At 37.0% G+C, this 16,772-nt stretch overlaps 1 protein-coding gene across 1 annotated transcript in view; it reads right to left on the minus strand.

Moving 5' to 3' along the window:
• MAP3K5 (mitogen-activated protein kinase kinase kinase 5) overlaps positions 1-16,772 on the minus strand; it is a 228,988-nt gene that overhangs the window by 152,010 nt on the left and 60,206 nt on the right. Inside the window, exon 2 of the mRNA XM_027551670.1 lies at positions 13,450-13,589. Coding sequence (XP_027407471.1) covers positions 13,450-13,589 — 140 coding nt within the window. The remainder of the gene's footprint in view (positions 1-13,449; positions 13,590-16,772) is intronic.

Consider the following 16,772-nt stretch of genomic DNA (forward strand, 5'->3'; position numbering starts at 1 on the left):
TCCAGTCACAAGCCCTTTCATAAACCTCAGAGATACAACAACTGGAAATCCACTCCTGCTAAAGAAATCTTCATCTAGTTTGTCAGTTCAAGATCTTGAGAGAAAATCTTCATAAAGCAGTGCTCACAGGTATTTATTTATCTATTTCTCCCCAAAATTACTTCCCTTTCCCCCTACTTTGACATGGAATTACATAGCTCAGAGGAAAGTTAGATCATTTCTAAAATAAGTAAAATAAAAGAACTAGAACCTTTTTCTCTCAATAGAAAATATTTTTTCCAGGAAATATTAAGAAGGATATGTGATGATTATATTGGACAGAGGAGATACAGAGGGCCATGGTTTACAAATCAATGGCCAGTTATTAAGTTAGTAAGAGACTTAAGAAAATGTCCAGGAGCAGCACTGTTCCGTGAAGCACTGCCAATATTTCTGGTGCACCAATCGTTAGACTACTTTATAGGATCATATTCTCAAATGACTTTTTTTCCCTAACGTTTACCATCTACTTTGTACCACTAAGGTAAGTGCTACTTTAGAGTGCTGAAAAGAATGTAGTAAAAATTCATTATTAAACTAAGAAAATTATAAACCTTTGGGAAAATACAAATATTAATTTCATACTCAATTCAATCTAAAACTAAATTCATCTTAGTTCTTTATCTTGGTAAAAAAGGTAAAACTAAGAAAAGGAAGTAGTGGTGTAAGAGGAAAAAAAAGTTTTTTGAGTTTAAGAACACTCTAGAATCTGATCTAATTTGCCAAATACATGTGAAAATTCAACTTAAATTCAAGGTTGTTGTTTAGTCACCAAGTCGTGTCCGACTCTTTTGCCATCCCGTGAACTGTAGCCTGTCTGGCTCCTTGGTTCATGAGATTTCCCAGGCAAAAACACAGGAGTGGGTTAGCATTTCCTCCAGGAGCTCTTCCTGACCCAGGGATCGAACCTGAATCTCCTGCACTGTTGACAGATTCTTTACCACTGAGCCACCAGGGAAGCCCTAAGTTCAAGGTATTTATAACAAAATTCCTTCGATCTCCTCAACAAATTACTAGAAACTAGTATTGGGCTGGCCAGAAAGTTCATTCAGGCTTTCCCATAAGACAGTATGAAAAAACCTGAATGAACTTGCTGGCTAGCCCAATATAATCATCAAAATTCACAGCATTGATATCACTGCCTGGTCCTCTAAAAACTATAACCATTTGTTTCAAGTGGAAATGAATATTATCAGCAAAATGGACTCAATATCCAATTTCTCACATACAAACTCCAATGGAGATTGAGTCCCTCTGTACCTACAGATAAACATCATGGGTCTAAGTACCATGCAACTGTTTGATTAAGCAACTACGATTGTCCCCAAGGTTCATCCATGTAGTAGCATGTGGCAGAATTTCCTTCCTTTTTAAGGCTGAATATACCACATTTCATTTTATCCATTCATCTACTGATGGACATTCAGGCTCCTTCCATATTTGGCTATTTTAAGTAATGCTGTTATGAACACGGGTGCATAAATATCTCTTTGAGATCATGCTTTCAATGCTCTGAGATATATATATCCAAAGTGCAATTGCAGGGTCATATGAAAAAATTGCCATATTGTTAAAAATTGATGATTTTTAAAGGGGTAATTTAGTGATAATGTTACATATTTTGGTTTGTGCACCCACAGTTTCATGTTAGTCAGATCCCGATCTAGAAAATACTAGTTGCATTGAGGCAGAGGAAGAGTTTCAGCCACCAAATATGTAGGTAATATATTCAGTGAGATGACAAAGGATTAAGCCTGTGGATAGATTGCTGTAAAGAGCAGTTTATGAAACCAAATCCCACCTGGAAAGTGACATTTTAAGCAATGGTTACAGAGGAAAACACAACTAAATTTCTTGAATAAGGAATGATCTCACATAATCATTATGTTTCAACATAAGCTGTGTCACCACTAACTGGTATGCATATCAATCTCTAGACAGACATTTATTCTGCAATGGATAAAATGGGAATAAAGCCTATCTTAGTGCAGAAAGAATAATTCCAAATGCATGTGAGGCCTTCTAACCACAGTCAGAACATTAGAAAAAAATATTTGAAATTCAAATGACCAAAATATATTTAAGTTATCCTAAAGGATACATAGGGGCTTCCCTGGTGGCTCAGAGGTTAAAGCATCTGCCTCCAATGTGGGAAACCCAGGTTCAATCCCTGGGTTGGGAAGATCCCCTGGAGAAGGAAACGGCAACCCACTCCAGTACTCTTGCCTGGAGAATCCCATGGACAGAGGAGCCTGGTAAGCTACAGTCCATGGGGTCACAAAGAGTCGGACACGACTGAGAGACTTCAAAAGATACAGAAAGTAACAGACTATAACAATTTTTTTCATTAAAAACATTAGTTATGAAATATTTAAAGAATATCAAACTTAGTTTTACACTCCTTTAGCATAGCAAAGAAAACCACCAACACAAGAAAAAGGCAATCTAATAAATGGGAAAAGATAATTGCAAATATATCTAATAAGAGGTTAACATCCAAAATATGTAAAGAACACATACAACTCAATTTTTAAAAAATCAATTAAAAATGGACAGGAGATCTGAATAGACATTTTTAAAAAGAAGACATACACTTTTCAACAGGTATATAGAAGACGCTCAACATCACTAATTATCAGGCAAAGAAATCAAAACCACAATGAGATATCATCTCACATCTGTCAGAATGGCTATTATAAAAAGACAACGAACTGTTGTCAAGAATATGGAGAAAAGGGAACCCTCATGCATTGTTGGCAGGAATGTAAATTGGTGCAATTTCTGTGGAAACAGTATAAAGGTTCCTCAAAAAATTAAAAATAGAACTGTCATTTTGTTGTTGTTCAGTCATCCAGTAGTATCCGACTCTTCACCACCCCATGGACTGCAGCATGCCAGGCTTCTCTGTCCCTCACCATCTCCCAGAGTTTGCCCAAGTTCATGTTCGTTTCATCAGTAATACCGTCCAACCATCTCATCCTCTGATGCACTCCTCTCCTTCTGCTGTCAATGTTTCCCAGCATCAGGGACTTATCCAATGAGTCATCTGTTCGCATCAGATAACCAAAATATTGGAGCTTCAGCTTCAGCGTCAGTCCTTCCAGTGAATATTCAGGGTTGATCTCCCTTTAGATTGACTGGTTGGATCTCCTTGCTGTCCAAGGGACTTTCAGGAGTCTTCTCCAGCACCACAGTTTGAAGGCATCAATTCTGTGGTGTTCTGCCTTCTTTATAGTCCAGCTCTCACAACTGTATGTGACCACTGGGAAAACCATAGCCTTGACTATACGGACCTTTGTCATATACGATATGATCTAGCAAATGCACTTCTGAGTGTTTATTTAAAGAAAATGAAAACACTGACTTGAAGAGATATATGCACCCCCATTCACTGCAGCATTGTTTACACTAGCCAAGACATATAAGCAACCTAGATGTCTATCAATAGATGAATAGATAAAGATGTGCTACATACACACACAAACACGCACACAGGAATACTACTCAGCCATAAAAAGAATGAAATCGTGCTGTTTGCAACAACATAAATGGAACCAGAGAATATTTATGTTGAGTGAAGCAGTCAGACAGATAAAGACAACCTCCATATGATGTCACTTATATGTAGAATTAACAAACAAAAGAGGCAAACAAAACAAAATGGAAATAGACTCATAGATACAGAGAACTATAGTTGCTAAAGGGGAGGGATCTGTGAAGATAAGGAAAATTGGTGGAGGGGATAAAGTGGTACAAGTTGCCAATTATAAAATAAGTAAGTCATGCGGATATAGTATATAGCATAGGGAATAACAGGAATAAAGTACTTTGGCCACCTGACGCAAGGAGTCAACTCATTGAAAAAGGCCCTGACGCTGGGAAAGACTGAGGGGAGGAGGAGAAGCGGGGGGACAGAGGATGAGATGGTTGGATGGCATCACCGACTCAGTGGATATGAGTTTGAGCAAACTCTGGAAGATAGTGAAGGCCAGGGAAGCCTGGCATGCTGCAGTCCATGGGGTCACAAACAGTAAGACACGACTTAGTGACTGAACAACAACACAGGAATAATATGGTCAATGACACTGTAATGTACTGTATACAGAGAGATGGTAGCTAGACTTGTGGTGATCATTACTATGTTATACACTTGAAATTAATACAATATTGTAAGTTGATTATACTTCAATTTAAAAAATTAACAAAATTTTTCACACACCCATGGATATAACCACCCAGACTTAGAAATGCAATGTATATATAGTTGAAGACTCCTTAATTCTATTCCACCTATCCTTCAGAGAAGTATTCATAATTTATTTATAATTCTCATATATACTTCTAACCTTTATTACATAAATGTATAAAGAGCATTGTCTTGCACGTGATTGCATTTTGTACAGATGGCATCATACTGTACTCATGCTTCTATACTTTGTTTTTTTCTCTTAACATTGCTTTTGAGATATACTAATAGTGGTACAGAAAGCTCTAGTAAATTCAATTTTAAGTGCTCTAAATATTCCATTAAATGACTAAACCAGAAAGTATTTATATTCATTCTTCTGTTGATAGATATTTACCAATTTCTGTGATGGGAGGATTACCACAAACAATGTTCACATAAGCTTTCTTGATTATATCACCTTATGCAAGCTAAAGACTTCTTTAAACAGAAATGATCTTTATTTTTCTCAAAAAATAAAAGAATCAGAACTTAACATTACAGATCAGTGCATTTTAAGAAAACTATCACAACTTACATATTTGAAAGAGTTAAATGAAAATGACAAACTGAGTAAGAAAATCTTTCCGTAACTTTCAAAAGTAAATTTAAAATGAAATTTTAGAGGATTTGATATGATTAATCTATTTTGAGTAATTTCCCTGTGTATCCAAACATGCCTTTATTTAAGATTTTTTATTACTTTATTTAAAAAATTTTTATGAGGCATAATTGACATATAGCATTATATTAGTTTCAGGTGGGCCATATAATGGTTTGATATTTGTATACACTGCAAAATAATCATTTCAATACATATAGTTAACATCTGTCACTACAGATACTTACAAAATTGTTTTATCTTATAAGAACTTTTAAGGGCTACTTTCAAAAAATATTTTTTAAAAGAGAAAGAGATTAGTTGAGACTACTAATCTGGGCAGAAGAAATATCAGTGGAACTATAAATATTCCATTAAATGACTATACCAGAAAGTATTCATATTCATTCTTCTGTTGATGGATATTTACCAATTTCTCTGGGGGAGGGATTATCACAAACAAAGTTAACATAAACTTTCTTCATTATATCTCCATATGCAAGCCAAAGATTTTTTTTTTTTAACAGCACACATCTAGAGACAGAACTGCTGACTCTTGGTGATAAACTCAGTTGATGTTATAAGCTATTGCCAAATTGATCTTCAAAAGGTAGTGCCAACATACTCTTCTACCAGCAATGCATACACTTCCCATACTTCACAGCCCTGCCATTGGTATAATAAGGGCTTTTAATTGTTGACTATCTGATAGTGTGAATGATATTTCCTTGTTTTGTTTTGCTTTGCTTTTATATGAAGCATTATTTAAAAGTGAGTGGGGAGTGACCTAGAGAAAAGAGAGGGAGCTAAATAAGGGAGAAGGAGAAGGAGTCAAGATTTATAGCTGAGAGGTGTTGTTATAAAGGAATTTCTTTTTGTTTTTGTCTTCATTTATTTTTTACCTTTCTATTTTATATTGGGGTACAGTTGATTAACAATGTTGTGATAGTTTCAGGTGTGCAGCAAAGTGATTGAATTATACATATCTATTCTTTTTCTGCTCAATATTATGTAACAACTTAAACAGGAAAAGAATTAATAAAGGAATTTCTGATGGGAGGAGAAATGGTTCATTAAAACAACTTCGTCATTCTACACAACAGCCATTCATTTCTCCCAAGCTCTTTCTGATGACAGATGGATTCCATGCTATTTGTCCCACAGCCTGTCAGCCAATGGTTCCAGACCAACAGTCCCATTTACTGAGAGACCCCAAATAAAGATCTGATCATTTCTATAGTATACCAAATAAATCAGAAAACAATTGTTACAGCAGTTTCTGATTTTCAAACAAACGTAAATCTCAGCAGAGTCTCATTAATAGGCACATAAGATGTTTTCATGCTATCTATTTAAAGAAAATTGTGTTATTACTCTAAATAAGTTTTTTCCTATTTGCTAAGGAAAAAATATCTATCAACTTCCCTTTCTCAAAGGGGAATGATGATCTTCTTTCTGAAAAAAAAAAAATTTCATTCTTGCTACAGTGAGAGAGTACTTGTAATTTAAAACTGATACAAATTCTATTGCAAATACATGATCTGATTAGAGTCTAAATATCCTTTCATTTGCATACTGAGACATAGATTTTTAAGTACTTGTATGGTTCCTATCTATCAGGAGCTTAAACTTTAAAAAAAAAAAAAAAAAACTTTCCTGTGATTTCTTCCTAAGAATTTGCTGCCAAAGAGAAACAGTTCTTTTCAACAAGAACAGTAGATGGAAATAAAACTGGTGCAGGTGTACTTTCTAGATGTCCAAAGAACCAATTTGAGTGAAGCTAGATATGCAACAAGAATAGCATTCTCATTCTGTCTTGCCCTGTGAAAATAGGGAGATACTTCATTTTTATTTCATTTACCTAATCCATATATAAATACATTATTTATAAATATCTCTTATTTTGCCAATTTCACAGCAGCTTTCCTTTCTGTTGCTAGATGGTGGGGATAAAAATTTCACTTATAACTACCTGCAACAGAAATAATTTTTAAAAATTGAACACACACACACAGACCTTCCTCAGCAGCAGAACCCAAGGAACCCAGGGCTCAGAGGAGGTTGTTAGACTGAAGGAAAACACTTTCTACCCTAGAATTTTGTACTTTGCAACCAGATACTTGGGCCAGGTACAAACTAAATAAGAAAATAACAAAAGCTTACATTTAATGGAAGGAGGAAGACAAAAGAAGGGATGGATGTTACATGAGACAACCCAGGACGTATGGCTGATGGGTTTTTCTAAATGAACGCACTTAAGAATGTCTGCTATCCTTCTTTTTTTCTCTCTCTTTTTTTAAAATTTTACTTTATTTTTAAACTTTACAATATTGTATTAGTTTTGCCAAATATCGAAATGAATCCGCCACAGGTATACATGTGTTCCCCATCCTGAACCCTCCTCCCACCTCCCTCCCCATACCATCCCTCTGGGTCATCCCAGTGCACCAGCCCCAAGCATCCAGTATTGTGCATCGAACCTGGACTGGCAACTCATTCCATATATGATATTATACGTATTTCAATGCCATTCTCCCAAATCATCCCACCCTCTCCCTCTCCCACAGAGTCCAAAAGACTGTTCTATACATCTGTGTCTCTTTTGCTATCTCATACACAGGGTTATTGTTACCATCTTTTTAAATTCCATATATATGCGTTAGTATACTGTATTGGTGTTTTTCTTTCTGGCTTACTTCACTCTGTATAATAGGCTCCAGTTTAATCCACCTCATTAGAACTGATTCAAATGTATTCTTTTTAATGGCTGAGTAATAGTCCATTGTGTATATGTACCACAGCTTTCTTATCCATTCATCTGTTGATGGACATCTAGGTTGCTTCCATGTCCTGGCTATTATAAACAGTGCTGCAATGAACATTGGGGTACACATGTCTCTTTCAATTCTGGTTTCCTCAGGATGTATGCCCAGCAAAGTATAACTTTCCAAAACTGGACCAGGAAGAAATAGAAAATCTTAACAGACCCATCACAAGCACGGAAATTGAAACTGTAATCAGAAATCTTCCAGCAAACAAAAGCCCAGGTCCAGACAGCTTCACAGCTGAATTCTACCAAAAATTTAGAGAAGAGCTAACACCTATCCTACTCAAACTCTTCCAGAAAATTGCAGAGGAAGGTAAACTTTCAAACTCATTCTATGAGGCCACCATCACCCTAATACCAAAACCTGACAAAGATCCCACAAAAAAAGAAAACTACAGGCCAATATCACTGATGAACATAGATGCAAAAATTCTTAACAAAATTCTAGCAATCAGAATCCAACAACACATTAAAAAGATCATACACCATGACCAAGTGGGCTTTATCCCAGGGATGCAAGGATTCTTCAATATCCGCAAATCAATCAATGTAATACACCACATTAACAAATTGAAAAATAAAAACCATATGATTATCTCAATAGATGCAGAGAAAGCCTTTGACAAAATTCAACATCCATTTATGATAAAAACTCTCCGGAAAGAAGGAATAGAAGGAACACACCTCAACATAATAAAAGCTATATATGACAAACCCACAGCAAACATTATCCTCAATGGTGAAAAATTGAAAGCATTTCCTCTAAAGTCAGGAACAAGACAAGGGTGCCCACTTTCACCATAACTATTCAACATAGTTTTGGAAGTTTTGGCCACAGCAATCAGAGCAGAAAAAGAAATAAAAGGAATCCAAATTGGAAAAGAAGAAGTAAAACTCTCACTATTTGCAGATGACATGATCCTGTACATAGAAAACCCTAAAGACTCCACCAGAAAACTACTAGAGCTAATCAATGATTATAGTAAAGTTGCAGGATATAAAATCAACACACAGAAATCCCTTGCATTCCTATACGCTAATAATGAGAAAACAGAAAGAGAACTTAAGGAAACAATTCCATTCACCGTTGCAACGGAAAGAATAAAATACTTAGGAATATATTTACCTAAAGAAACTAAAGACCTATATACAGAAAACTATAAAACACTCGTGAAAGAAATCAAAAAGGACACTAATAGAGGGAGAAATATACCATGTTCACGGATTGGAAGAATCAATATAGTGAAAATGAGTATACTACCCAAAGCAATTTATAGAGTCAATGCAATCCCTATCAAGCTACCAACGGTATTCTTCACAGAGCTAGAACAAATAATTTACAATTTGTATGGAAATACAAAAAACCTCGAATAGCCAAAGCGATCTTGAGAAAGAAGAATGGAACTGGAGGAATCAACCTACCTGACTTCAGGCTCTACTACAAAGCCACAGTCATCAAGACAGTATGGTACTGGCACAAAGACAGAAATATAGATCAATGGAACAAAATAGAAAGCCCAGAGATAAATCCACGCACATATGGACACCTTATCTTTGACAAAGGAGGCAAGAATATACAATGGATTAAAGACAATCTCTTTAACAAGTGGTGCTGGGAAATCTGGTCAACCACTTGTAAAAGAATGAAACTAGACCACTTTCTAACACCATACACAAAAATAAACTCAAATGGATTAAAGATCTAAACGTAAGACCAGAAACTATAAAACTCCTAGAGGAGAACATAGGCAAAACACTCTCCGACATACATCACAGCAGGATCTTCTATGACCCACCTCCCAGAATATGGGAAATAAAAGCAAAAATAAACAAATGGGACCTAATTAACCTTAAAAGCTTCGGCACAACAAAGGAAACTATAAGCAAGGTGAAAAGACAGCCTTCAGAATGGGAGAAAATTATAGCAAATGAAGCAACTGACAAACAACTAATCTCAAAAATATATAAGCAACTTCTACAGCTCAATTCCAGAAAAATAAATGACCCAATCAAAAAATGGGCCAAAGAACTAAATAGACATTTCTGCAAAGAAGACATACAGATGGCTAACAAACACATGAAAAGATGCTCAACATCACTCATTATAAGAGAAATGCAAATCAAAACCACTATGAGGTACCATTTCACGCCAGTCAGAATGGCTGCGATCCAAAAGTCTACAAGCAATAAATGCTGGAGAGGGTGTGGAGAAAAGGGAACCCTCTTACACTGTTGGTGGGAATGCAAACTAGTACAGCCACTATGGAGAACAGTGTGGAGATTCCTTAAAAAACTGGAAATAGTCTGCTATCCTTCTAACCAGAAGTAATTGGAGTCAAGTTTAGTGGTCAAGGGGGCCAGACTTTGGACTCAGGCAGACCTGGACCCAAATTTTCTACATCACCTTGGGCAAATGATTGATGTCAGAATCTCAGTTTGCAATCCTATAATTTGGTGATGGTATATACACCTCAAAACTCAGGAGACACAGGTTCAATCCCTGGGTCGGGAAGATTCCCTGTAGGAGAGCATGGCAACCTACTCCAGTATTCTTGCCTGGAGAATCCCATGGACAGAGGAGCCTGGTGGGCTACAGTCCATAAGGTTGCACCAAGTCAGACACGATGAAGTGACTTAGTGCACACATGCATATACCTCAAAGTGATGTTTTAAGAATTAATCCGGTCCCATCACTTCATGGCTAATAGAAGGGGAAAAAGTGGAAGCAGTGACAGATTTTATTTTCTTGGGCTCCAAAATCACTGCAGATGGTGATTGCAACCATGAAATTAAAAGACGCTTGCTTGCTCCTTGGAAGGAAAGCTATGATAAACCTAGACAGCATATTAAAAAGCAAAGACATCACTTTGCTGACAAAGGTCCGTCTAGTCAAAGCTATGGTTTTCGAGTAGTCATTCATGTATGGATGTGAGAGTTGGACCACAAAGAAGGGTAAGCACCAAAGAACTGATGCTTTTGAATTTTGGTGCTGGAGAAGACTCCTAAGTCCCTTGGATAGCAAGGAAATCAAACTAGTCGATCCTAAAGGAAATCAATCCTGGGGGACTGATTCTAAAGATGAAACTCTTTGGCCACCTGATGAGAACTGACTCATTGGAAAAGACAGTGCTGTTGGGTAAGACTGAATGTAAAAGGAGAAGAGGGCAAAAGATGATGAGATGGTTGAATGTCATCACTGACTCAATGGACGTGAGTTTGAGCCAACTCTGGGAGATGGTAAAGGACAGGGAAGCCAGGCGTGCTGCAGTCCATGGGGTCACAAAAAATTGAACGTGACTTAGCAACTGAATAGCAATACAATAACAAAAGGGCTTAGTACCTAGCACATAGTAAGTGCTCAATAAAAAACAGCAATTATGTATTGTACACAAGAAATGAGCATATTTTAGATAGACAAGCCTCTTTAAAGAACTATTTTATTCAAATACCAATAACACTTTTATACAAAAGCTGGCTGAAAGCAATTAAATAAATCAGTTTATTTGTCCCACACAAAGTTCTGATAAGATTAGCTTTATCTCTTTCTCTCAAATGTAATTTTAAAAAATTTCCTTAGGAAAGAATGGGCATAAAATTAAATCACCAGATACCAGTAGGATAAGGATAAAAATACTGTAGAGTGAAAAATGTCCAACACAACACTGCCTGCTTAAAATGAATTTACTGCAAAGAAAATAGAACACAAAGAATAAAATAACCTCTTCATCAACTTGCTAATATAGGTTTCAGTTCAGTTCAGTTCAGTCACTCAATCATGTCCGACTCTTTGTAACCCCATGAATAGCAGCATGCCAGGCCTGTCCATCACCAACTCCCCAAGTTCACCCAAACCCATGTCCATTGAGTCAGTGATGCCATCCAACCTTCTCATCCTCTCTCATCCCCTTCTCCTCCTGCCCTCAATCTTTCCCAGCATCAGAGTCTTTTCCAATGAGTCAGCTCTTCACATCAGGTGGCCAAAGTATTGGAGTTTCAGCTTCAACATCAGTCCTTCCAATGAACACCCAGGACTGATCTCCTTTAGGATGGACTGGTTGATTTCCTTGCAGTCCAAGGGACTCTCAAGAGTCTTCTCCAACACCACAGTTCAAAAGCATCAATTCTTCGGCGCTCAGCTTTCTTTATAGACCAACTCTCACATCCATACATGACTACCGGAAAAACCATAGCCTTGACTAGATGGACCTTTGTTGGCAAAGTAATGTCTCTGCTTTTTAATATGCTGTCTAAGTTAGTCATAACTTTCCTTCCAAGGAGTAAGTGTCTTTTAATTTCATGGCTGCAATCACCATCTGCAGTGATTTTGGAGCCCCTAAAAATAAAGTCAGCCTCTGTTTCCCCATCTATTTGCCATGAAGTGATGGGACCAGATCCCATGATCTTCATTTTCTGAATGTTGAGCTTTAAGCCAACTTTTTCACTCTCCTTTTTCTCTTTCAAACAGTACTAAATCTCTTCATCAACCTGCTAATATTGGTTGCCAATACAGGTTGCAAAGAGTACTAAATCAAACTGTTTAATTAAAAATGCATCATCATGAAATGTATGGTACATTAATTAAAGGGGTAAATCTGGGGTAAGATTAAGTTTTTGCTGTTGTTTAGTTGCTAGGTAGGGGTTTCCTTAAAGAATTGCTCCAGGTGAAAAACAGATTAGACAGACAGGAAAAATCTCTTACAACTATTTCAGAGTATTCTGGGAAGGAATATCCAATCAATCCCCAGCACAATGGCCTGGCATGCAGAAAAGGTATTTGCTAAATGACACTGCATATTTTGTAGAGAAAGCCATACAAGCTTTAGATCCTCAGATAAAAGCAAAACACGACTATATTTTTTCCTTGGGTTTGGGGTTAGAGATCTTCATATACCAATTCTGAAGTGATTAGAAGTATGGTTCTGGGTTTCAGGACTCCACATCCCAAGGTTGGGTTTTTTTGAATTAATTTTTATTGTATTTTACCAAGGTTGGCTTGGATTTGGGAACCTGAAGTGATAAATGAGAAAAAGCCACAAAGAGCTAGATGCAAGTTTCACAAAGGAAATGATTGATTATGAGGTTTGGCATGAGTTACATGATGAACTGTTAGATGCTTTTCAAAGAATCATACAGTGTAAAATCATTTGGCGTTGCAAAAGCATTTTAGGCAATCTTCTTGAACGGAGAAAATACCCTCCTATCATTAAGTTCCTCTCATGGAGAGAATGCCATGAGACATGTTGAATTTTGTAGACAAATATGGTACGTTTTTCTTCCTCCTCTTCTCACTTTAACTGAAATCATATCCCAGTGACAGAAGACGGCAATTTTCTGGTGATATAGAGTTTGTACTCAGAGAACTTTCAGTAGACAGCATACTTCTAGTAGGTGATAGGTGTGCCCAAGGAAACTCCCAGTGGTGACACAGCATGAGGGCTGACCACACATTAGGTACTCTCTTCTTTCTCCAGTGTGTTCAGTGACAACTTCCTGTTCACAACCATCTCCTCAGCTGCAATTCCAACTGGAGCTCAGAACTCAATACTAAGTTTTCCCACTAACTGTGTATCAGCAAATTTCCACACTGAATTACAGCTAAACCTCGCAATGTAACTAGTTACTGTTGCATAATTATTTGACTGACAATAACATCCTACCACAAACATATGCTACTTGACTGTTTTTTTTCTGGATGATGGAGAGGTATCCCTAAAACTCTGGGGCCTAAAGTAAATATTTAGTAAACAAGTAAAGTACCTTCAGCGACTGCAGAGAGTCTGAATTAGTATCACAGTAGAGGATGATGTTGTTGGCCATGCTGAAACTTTCTCTCACTCCAAGGTGGTAAAATAAGGATGGTTGTCGGAAGGCATCACTCATCTCCACCACGGCGATATCTGCAAACAGAAAACAAAGTCCCCCAAATGATGACACCTAAATAATGCTCAGTAAGCACTTTTTTGTTACAATAACTTAGTATTCAAAGAGGAAATGATAGGGATTTTCCCTCTTCATTTACCACTGAATTTTAAATTAGCAGTTCTATCGGAAGTGGTTTTACAAACTGCAGCAAAACTGCATTTTTGCTTTTTTTTAAAAGAAAAGGATCATGTAATTACTGGAAACTAAGGAGAGTCTGCAATGGTGGAAAGTGGGGCTAATGCACTCTGTTAAATTTTAACACTGAAAACAAGCTAACTAACTTTCCAGAAGTAGATCCATGGGAAACAGCAGTTAAGTTATCAACGTAAAATGAAATTTTAAGAAGCAAACAGGTAAAATTATGAGTCCATCCAGAGCTGAATTTTATAACAAATATCTAGCAAGTCCTTAGCAAGTATAATCAAGAAAAAGAGGAAGCAAAGGTATAGAAATTATGACTAAGAGAGAGAATACAACTATAGATACAAGTTCTTCCAGACTTCACAGATGACTAACACCAAGGTAGCATTAACTTGGTACCAAAATTTGGCAGTGTCACAAAAATAAAATTCAGATTAGTTTCAAATTCATTTATATATACAGACAGAAACATGAAAGAAAAATGAGCAAAATGTACCAAGCACTATATACTATAAGAACACTAGATCATGGATTTAAAATTTATTTGGGGAATGCAAGGATGGCTCAGTGGAAAAAACTCATCAGTGTTCCCAAAGATTCCTTAGTACTTTATGTAAAATTTAGAATCCACTTTTCATTAAAAATAACTGCAAACTGAAAATATAAGGGCACATCTTTAAATTGAAAAATAATACGTATTTCATAACAGCTTTGTACTTTCATAGGTATTCCCATGAAAATCAGGAAAAAGACAAGGCTGTCTTTTTTCTTACTACCAGTACAGTATCTGAAAATCCTAACTGATGCAATAAGATTTAATGAAGTACAGACATATAATTCTATAAAATAATTATCATTACTTGCAGATGTTATGATTACCAACCAAAAAACCACAATAGAATAAATTAAACAACTATTATATGTATTAATACAATTTAACAAGATGTCAAGGTGCAAAATTATGAAAATCAACAGCTTCCTTTAAAATCATAATAAGCTTCTGGAAAATATAATAAACAGATCCTACTCAAAATAAAAATATTAGCATACAACAAATTTAACAAGTGATACTAATTTGTTTAAAATATGTGCAATATGTGATAGGTGAAAGGTTAATATCTTTATTGTTATCTCTTATCTCTTTATCAGTTCAGTTTAGTTGAGTTGCTCAGTTGTGTACAACTCTTTGTGACCCCATGGACTGCAGCACGCCAGGCTTCCCTGTCCATCAACAACTCCCGGAGTTCACCCAAACTCGTCTCTATTGAGTCAGTGATGCCATCCAACCATCTCATCCTCTGTTGTCCCCTTCTCCCACCTTCAATCCCTCCCAGCAGCAGGGTCTTTTCAAATGAGTCAGCTCTTCACATCAGGTGGCCAAAGTATTGGAGTTTCAGCTTCAACATCAGTCCTTCCAATGAACACTCAGGACTGATCTCCTTTAGAATGGGCTGGTTGGATTTCCTTGCAGTCCAAGGGACTCTCAAGAGTCTTCTCCAACACCACAGTTCAAAAGCATCAATTTATCTCTTATTGGTCAATTTAAAACAAATAAGCAACCATAAAACATTACATTATAGAAAATTAGGCTGTGGACATAGGCAGGTAAAATCACAAAAGTGTAACTAAAATGGCAACATCACATATCAGATCAGATCAGATCAGTTGCTCAGTCGTGTCCGACTCTGTGACCCCATGAATCACAGCACGCCAGGCCTCCCTGTCCATCACCAACTCCTGGAGTTCACTCAGACTCATGTCCATCGAGTCAGCGATGCCATCCAGCCATCTCATCCTCTGTCATCCCCTTCTCCTCTTGCCCCCAATTCCTCCCAGCATCAGAATCTTTTCCAATGAGTCAACTCTTCACATGAGGTGGACAAAGTACTGGAGTTTCAGCTTTAGCATCATTCCTTCCAAAGAAATCCCAGGGCTGATCTTCAGAATGGGCTGGTTAGATCTCCTTGCAGTCCAAGGGACTCTCAAGAGTCTTCTCCAACACCACAGTTCAAAAGCATCAATTCTTCGGCACTCAGCCTTCTTCACAGTTCAACTCTCACATCCATACATGACCACTGGAAAAACCATAGCCTTGACTAGATGAACCTTTGTTGGCAAAGTAATGTCTCTGCTTTTGAATATGCTATCTAGGTTGGACATAACTTTCCTTCCAAGGAGTAAGCGTCTTTTAATTTCATGACTGCAGTCACTATCTGCAGTGATTTTGGAGCCCCAAAAAAGAAAGTCTGACACTGTTTCCACTGTTTCCCCATCTATTTCCCATGAAGTGACGGGACCGGATGCCATGATCTTCGTTTTCTGAATGTTGAGCTTTAAGCCAACTTTTTCACTCTCCACTTTCACCTTCAAGAGGCTTTTTAGTTCCTCTTTACTTTCTGCCATAAGGATGGTGTCATCTGCATATCTGAGGTTATTGATATTTCTCCAGGCAATCTTGATTCCAGCTTGTGTTTCTTCCAGTCCAGCGTTTCTCATGATGTACTCTGCATAGAAGTTAAATAAACAGGGTGACAATATACAGCCTTGACGTACTCCTTTTCCTATTTGGAACCAGTCTGTTGTTCCAAGTACAGTTCTAACTGTTGCTTCCTGACCTGTATATAGGTTTCTCAAGAGGCAGGTCAGGTGGTCTGGTATTCCCATCTCTTCCAGAATTTCCCACAGTTTATTGTGATCCACACAGTCAAAGGCTTTAGCATAGTCAATAAAGCAGAAATAGATGTTTTTCTGGAACTCTCTTGCTTTTTCGATGATCCAGCGGATGTTGGCAATTTGATCTCTGGTTCCTCTGCCTTTTCTAAAACCAGCTTGAACATCAGGAAGTTCATGGTTCACATATTGCTGAAGCCTGGCTCGGAGAATTTTAAGCATCACATACAATTTTAAACATCACATATAAAACTATTCTATATCTCACTCCTAATAAATGATCACTAAACCAATATAAAGTTTTTTTTCCTATCAAGGGGCCAAAGATATTTCAAAATACCCAATGA

This window comes from Bos indicus x Bos taurus, chromosome 9 (genome assembly GCF_003369695.1).
Source record: "Bos indicus x Bos taurus breed Angus x Brahman F1 hybrid chromosome 9, Bos_hybrid_MaternalHap_v2.0, whole genome shotgun sequence".
Taxonomy (NCBI): domain Eukaryota; kingdom Metazoa; phylum Chordata; class Mammalia; order Artiodactyla; family Bovidae; genus Bos; species Bos indicus x Bos taurus.